At 46.5% G+C, this 7,292-nt stretch overlaps 1 protein-coding gene across 1 annotated transcript; it reads right to left on the bottom strand.

Annotated features, from left to right (window-relative positions):
- Window positions 1-516: 516 nt before the first annotated feature.
- On the bottom strand, window positions 517-4,033 carry LOC131888681 (zinc finger FYVE domain-containing protein 1-like). Its single transcript, XM_059237601.1, has 4 exons — window positions 2,321-4,033; window positions 2,046-2,245; window positions 1,722-1,954; window positions 517-1,647 (listed from the first exon to the last, which is right to left on the bottom strand). The coding sequence occupies exons 1-4, from the start codon at window positions 3,359-3,361 to the stop codon at window positions 956-958; spliced, it is 2,166 nt and encodes a 721-aa protein (XP_059093584.1). The 5' UTR covers window positions 3,362-4,033; the 3' UTR covers window positions 517-955.
- Between the last annotated feature and the right edge of the window lie 3,259 nt (window positions 4,034-7,292).

Raw genomic sequence — 7,292 nt, 5'->3', positions numbered from 1 at the left:
GAGTTGTGCTTTGTGCTCCTGCTTTCCATTAGTTGCTTTCATGAACTTGCGATAATTCAATTATCATTTGTGGTACAAATGTATATAATCGGACAATATATTGCAGTCAAACTTCAAATATTGCTAAAAATATTATACAAAATGCGCACAATATGCAGAATGCAAGTTCTGGACTGCTCTACTCATAACCGGGCGGTTTGCGTTCTTGGAACACCTTGATTATCATTGAAAAGTCCTGACACTCTTAACATAAACACAAATCAATTTTTACCAGGCATTATTCTGTATTTAAGTATCGCAAAGTAAGGAATTAGTCACAGGGAAAACGTTACGAACAGGAATCTTGATGGAATTTGCTAAAATGAAAGTGTTCCAACATAATTGGAAATGAATGCAACCTGAGCAATTGATTCTAGAACAGAAGGGCAATTTGTAAGCTAAGCCTTATATCGTTGCCTGGCCTTTCATGCTTCGCAAGGTGTTTGACAATGGCAGTCATTTAAAGGCAATCGTGTGTACGTGGATTTCAGTTGATTCACTTTGACTAGATCATAGACTTACAAAGTGCTCAAATTCCTAAATAGGTGACTGATGCGCGACGGTGAGTTCGCCTATTACTGCCCTGTTCCAAGATTTTCGTTAGGAATTTCGCCACAGACCTAACAGGGGCCCTAAAAGTGGTATCCTAGAATGCTTCAGTGTAATGGTACTATGTCATATATTCTGTTTCGCTCTCAAATTGACTGGTTCTCATTGACTTCTGGTAAGAAATGCGGAATCGCACCCAAGCAATCGCCGCCGCCCGGACCTTGTTTCCGAAAAGCAGAGAGAGGTGAAGAGCGAGTGAGATGGCCGGGGGTAGGGTGGTGGTGGGCTGGTATCCTCCATTGTAGCATGATCCTCTTTCCCAATGGGACGTTTTGTAACACTTAGTATGGGCCAGGCCTTCGCATCCTCATACGCAAGTATCGCAGACTCTGACAGGTTGGTCCCATCCCCTCGCGGGCACGGGCTTTTTGGTCTTGGAGCAGCTTTCACACACGCCATGACCGCATTGCCGACAATGATGAATACTCAAGAGGCGTCCGTCGAAGGTGACTCGACACACCACACACTCCTCGATCTCGTCATCCGGGACCCAATATTCAGGGCGAGCCGAGTCTTTCATCACATTGATTGGGTATTGGAACATGGAGGCAAATGTCGAGATGGAGCCCACCACTTTCTCGCCCATCCGACGGGTCTGAATGGAGGCGCTGCTGGAATCCCCGCCACCCATGTAACGCCCGCCCGATGACGACGAGGACGACGAGCCCCGGGTCGTGGACTGATAGCTCGTGTAGCATTGGCGACAAGAGCGAACCGGTTCCGGCCAACCCTTTTCGGGCACCGGCCTTTGAAAGTCGCTGCAAGCATCGCAGAAACCCTCGCCGCACGCCCGACAGTGGTGAATGGGGGAGTTGGGCGTGAATTTGTAGCGACATCCATGACAATACACGATGACCGAGTTGGGTGTCCAGTAAGGCGGGTTCACTTGATTGGCCACCCAATCGGCTGCAGATTTCTTGGGCACGGCCGTGATCTGACTGACCATCTCACCGATCTGGGATACTCCGTCCAGCATGCGACGCGCTGCGTTATGGGTACCTAAACAGAAACCCAATCAATCTATGTAGAGGCTTGAGCCAGACCGGCAAAATTGTTACAAAGCACAAGGTTACCTTGCAAGGTCCGAGTTCCGGGCCACATGTGCGACACCTCGGTATGGACTACAGCCTTGGATTCGGGCGTGTCATTGCCGTACCAGTGCTGCCTGGAGCGGTAGATGACGCCACACCTTGAGCACTCGAGCACGTCCCCGGACCAAGCGTAGGAGGCCAAGGCACTCAGTGAGCCTTCTTCCGAGGCGCCCGCTTTGGGCACCACCATCTCTCGCCGACCATCCTCGAAACATCTGTAAGAAGCAGAACTGTTCGTTTGAGAGGATTGAGGGGGGAGGAGGGATATGCTCGGCAAAGGTTCATTAATAAGACTCATGCTCACACCTGCGACACATGTACAGTTTGTTGTTCCGACTTTTGACGTAAGAACAATTCTCCTTGGAGTAGTGTTCATCTTTATGGTTGATGGCCCTTGTGCATCGTTGCTCGCAACACGAGCATTTGGAGGTACACGTGAAGTACTCGTCCGGAAATGAGCGGAAATGGGTGGGGACGATATCATCGCGGAACTTTTCATTCAAAACCTAGGAGACAAGGGGCATGAATTTCGAGCTTCTGTCTTTTCTAAAATATTCGTCCCAATCAACAGTGGAGCCCACCTGTATCGTTCGAAATATGAGTGACACGGGGCGAGGTGAGCGCATTGAGGTATCTGCCGCATGATTAGCAATGACCCGCAAAAGCCGTTCAAACACGGTCGAGCCCTGATCATTTGCCTCCGGATCGTGGCAGTGACCAAAGTAGACTAGGCGACTGAAAGCCGATACATCCTGGTTTTGGGCCAGGATTCGGCGACGTATCTGATCTTCGGGCGTCAAACCCGCCTCGGACAATTTTAAGGGGGCCGTGTGTCGGGTCTCGTGGAAAATGATCACTAGAGGTCCCAAACGGCCAATGGCCTGGGACACGCGTTTGAGCTCGGCCGAGAAATGCTCCTCGTAGGCCTTGGCGGCGTCGCCCAGAAAGTGGAACAGGTCGTTGTGCAACCGCTCCGCCTGGGTTTTGACAATCACAATATCCGACACTGCCAGCACTTTCAAGAGCTGGCGGGTGCGACGATTCTCATGGCCTTGGCCCAGGAAGCCTTCCGTGTCCAAGACCAACAGGTTCTGACACGGCTGGAAGACAGCACTCACTCCCAAAGTGCCGCTATGCGGGTCGGCCGAGGTGGGGAAAATCTCTTGTCCATCGAAGAACACGTGATTCAAGGTGAAGGACTTGCCTTCGCCGGCGTTACCCACAATGGCCACCACCTTGGCCTTCTGCTCGGGCAGGCAGCCCAACTTGGCGGCAAAGGCCTCGGGCGTATCCACGCACAACTGCTCGTGGTCGTTGAGAAGCGTGAAGCTCCAAGGCTGCTCGTCGGCGTGGAGATTCAAGGTCTGCAACTCGCTGGTCAACACATCGGGTAAGGCCGAGTTGAACATGGAGGAGGCGAGGCCGCTCATCGAGGCCTGAGCTGAGGCCAGGGAGCCCGAAGCTGGGCCCGAGGCTTGAGCCGAGGCTTGAGCCGAGGCTTGAGCCGAAGTCTGCTCCTCATCCGTGTCGAGAATGGCCCCTTCCAACGAGGCCATGAGCGCCCCTTGATGAGCGCCATTGGGCAAGGACAAGGAGGGCGAGGAGGGCGAGGAGGTCGACATCGTAGCACCAATCCCGACACTGCGTTTTGAGGTGGTCTGTCTGCGGATTGGGACTAACCCCGGATGTGAGTCCCTCGAGGATGGATCATCAAGATGTTATGCTTACGCCACACTCTGCTGTCACACTTGGATTTTATTTATGGGTCCATGCCCATCAATGGGCTCAATTGCCAGGAAAGGCGGCACCTCCTGGCCCCCGCCTTCTTCATTTAGGTAGGTATTCTGGTGTGCTGGCTCTATCTCGCTGGCTTGGGTTGTTGATCTGGAGCCTTCTCGTACTGATCCTACGTAGTGGGCACGTAGGCTACGATCTGACGCAAGGTCCGGACGTGTCCGTCTTCCTTCGCGGGAGTCCCACAAGCTTCTTCGATCTGTCTGTGTCTAGCTCCTCTGCTCTGGACAGCACCCTGTGGATCATTTTCGTTTTCATCATCATCCTCATCATCATCATCTTAATCGACAGCAACGTCAGCTAGGCCTGCATCAGCTGACGGGACGAGGTGGTATGAAATATATATATATATACAGGAATGGAAGGCAGCCTCGATGGTGGTGGATTGGGCTATCGTCTGGATGGTCTGGCTGGATCTCTGGCTCGATTCGTACCATCAAGATCAGTTATGGCTAAGTGCATGCCAATCCGGACCACGGCTGGATGATCAGAATGTTTTATAATACTCTTCCATATGCGGAATCTGATAAACAGCGAGAAAGAAAACTTGAGAATCAATGAATACATGTTCCCGGTGCTATTGTTTTACGAAGACTGCTATTTCCATCATCTTGGAGGCCTACACCTAAATCCTTCATGGATGAGACCTGCTCAATGTCCTTACCTTCATCATCTAATGGTGGAGTGTCTAATGCCTTCGACCCAAAGGTCATTGAGCGGAATTTCATTCCATTCAGTGCCATGTTACTCGCAGCAAGTCCAGAGTAGATTTGGTCAAAATTACGGACGTACCTCCACCAAGACTAGTCATAACAAAAAGCCAATTTAGCCGCAATGAGGAACGATATTTAAATGTTAGGTGATTCCTTGTTTTCTTAACGCGAGGAGATAAAATAGTGCCACAGGGCCGGTCGGGCACTCTTAGGCGGCAGGGACTAGCTTGAGCGTTACACTAATCTTTTCCCTTTTTGAGCACTACTGTGGCCTTAATCATGAATGTAATCGTTTTGAATCAAAAAGTAAACTCTTTGGCACACTTTCCGTCCAAAAAAGTATTTATTGCTTGCCTGAAAAGAATATGAGTGTCAAGTGCGATAAACATCTTAAATCGACGGAAAATCAGAGTGAGTTTGGTTTTCCCGCTGTGATATTGCAAGCCACAGAGGAGCTTGCCAGTAGATTTAATGACATAAATTTGAAAGGCAGATATTAGGCTCATGCGTGAGTATTTTTTTTTTTTATGAAACGTGTGCCAAAGAGTATACTCTTTGATTCAAAACTATGACATTCATGATTAAGGCCATGGTCGTGCTAAATAAGGAAAAGAATACATGTAACCGCTCAAGATAGTCCAAGCCGCCTAAGAGTGCCCAAACGGCCCTGTGACACTATTTTATCTCCCTGCGGTGAGCAAAAAATGGAATCACCTAAGCTTTAAAGATCATTCCTCATTACTTTTAGGCTGTCTATAGAAACTTTGGTCCGATTTTTTAGTCAAGATATCGGGGCTGCCACGCATATCTTAAAAATTTCGTTTTCTTGAACTTCAAGAAAGCTGTGGACTAGACAAACCCGAAGCATGACAAGACTAATGGTGCAGCCCTGACGATTTGGTCCAGGACTTCTACCAGACAACCGGAATTTTGACCATTCCTATCACATACCAATTTCGTATTATCAGCATAGGAAGAGATACTGACTATTGAGAGGAATAAAGCATTGGTATTTCATTCTAGTGCGCCCTCTGGTTCTACCATGAAGGAAGTGTCACCACACTTCTTACTGATGGCAAAAAGTTGGCACCAAATATTTTTTCGTATTTTCTGCATATTTTTATTACTTGCGATGTAATGTCGTCTTTATCAAGTGAATGTTGATGTTTCAAAAGAATTGTTGAACAATTTCCTAACCATAGCGTACAATTTTGTCAATGAAAATGTGGAAGCACTGGATGTGCTAAAAATCATGGCAGTTCTTGCCGCGATTGTGGCGCTGGTTGACTACCTCACACAGCTGAAATCCAATCCCGTACTTCACACGTTTCTATAGCCGGTCATCTGACTCATCTTCCACAACAATCACAACTGTTGTCGATACGATACAACAGCTTATAAGGTGGTGGCACTAGGGTCAGCGATGGAAAAAATCGAGATTGATCGAATTTCTGCCACTTTCTGCGACAAGTGGCTGAAAATGACAGAAAGTGGCAGAAAGTGGCAAAAATGGCAGAAATTGCTGGAAGGTGGTCAAAAATGGCCGCCGGTGTTTAGAATGGCCGATCTTGATTCTAAAATATGTCAAAGACAAGAAGGATCATATGGGTTGGATTAGTTTTTCAAGTATCCTTTGCCACAAAGCATATTGATATAGCATTGGCTGGAATGCAAAATGTTCCTCAACAGTTGATACTTATACTGCTTTATGGTTAATTGGATTGATAACAGTATCCATAGACCACTTGCAGTATCCAAGGCCTAGCCATAACAATTAGACTATTTTTCATAGCCATCAAAATAGTTATTGAAAACAATATAACTGTTTTAAATGCAATTGTCGTCATTTTGATTTAAAAAAAGCTTAGGTCCAATGGCATCCCTGACTCCAATCTATTGCGGTGGCAAAATTCAAACTCAATCACACTCCAATGACGTTTTGTGGTTGTATCTCATATTTGATGCAAAATACTCATCCCAACGTGTCAAAAGTACACACAGGTAGGCTAAAAATTATCGGAAGTGATCGTAAATACTAGAAAAAGATGATTTAGAATAATACAAAGAATTCTATTTTCTGCCTTTTTTGGTCATTTTTGGCCACTTTGTGCCACTTATTTTGGACCAATTTCTGCCATTTTCTGCCACCACTTTCTGCCAGGTGGTAGAAAATGGCTATTAATAATCTCTCATCCCTGACTAGGGTAAACGTTATTCTCCACCCATTAGTTGGCGGTGCTACTTTCTTTTAATCTTAACCTGGCCAAAGCAAACCTAACCTAACCTAACCCAACTTACCCTAACACAATATTAATAACCCTTAAAGTCTCTATCTAAACCAATTTAACATTGGGGCACAAATTTAAAAATGAGCACCACCAACTAATCGGTGGAGAATAACGTTTATCTAGCACTAGCAGCCCTGGCTTCAATGCGTTGGTGTCAGGGTGTCCAGAAAAGGTACAGGATTCACTGGCAGGAAAATTTAAGTCTGGGGTAAAGATTACCGGGAAAGCTATCCAAGATCTGAAGGATATTGATTGATTTCTTCTGTTCTTAGAACACCTTTATATTATATTACCCCTCCCCGTTAACGTTATCATAACCTGAATGATCTGAATTGGACCAAGGTTTGTCCTAACAGTTCCCAGAAGTGCTTTTAAAATGCTTTGTAGATTTGGCCACCGTGGACGGACTTTTCCATTATGCCCTTGAGTTGTTCTGTCCCTCGCTTGCTGGGACACTTGTGCTGGATGAGCTGGATTCTTTGATGATCAGTTGATCACCTTACCCGTCTTGTCTCACCAGGGAGACAATTGACACGGTGATAGAAAAGCCTTACTAAAGGATGACAGAAATATCCAAATGAATCAAATGAATCTTGTTATCTTTGAAGCATAAAAGCGTTTAATGGGAGCAATAATTCAGTCAAGCAATAAGATCAAAAGTGCTTCTAATGTTTTTGAAAGATATAACTAAATGCTAAGATGGATTTGCGTATTCTCTCAAAACTTAATAAGGCTTTTTGACCGCCGTGGTGAGACAG

Source organism: Tigriopus californicus, chromosome 10, assembly GCF_007210705.1.
Source record: "Tigriopus californicus strain San Diego chromosome 10, Tcal_SD_v2.1, whole genome shotgun sequence".
NCBI lineage: Eukaryota > Metazoa > Arthropoda > Copepoda > Harpacticoida > Harpacticidae > Tigriopus > Tigriopus californicus.
Note: the sequence above shows the minus strand (reverse complement) of the source record. Positions and strands in the feature narration are given on the sequence as shown.

What these genes read in the sequence shown, in the direction of transcription:
- LOC131888681 (XM_059237601.1), bottom strand. Translation starts at nt 3,361, where the DNA reads ATGTCGACCTCCTCGCCCTCCTCGCCCTCCTTGTCCTTGCCCAATGGC. An exon ending in AAACTGTACATGTGTCGCAG is followed by an intron (nt 1,955 to 2,045) that starts GTGTGAGCATGA and finishes TGCTTCTTACAG; the next exon opens with ATGTTTCGAGGATGGTCGGC. An exon ending in CGGAACTCGGACCTTGCAAG is followed by an intron (nt 1,648 to 1,721) that starts GTAACCTTGTGC and finishes GTTTCTGTTTAG; the next exon opens with GTACCCATAACGCAGCGCGT.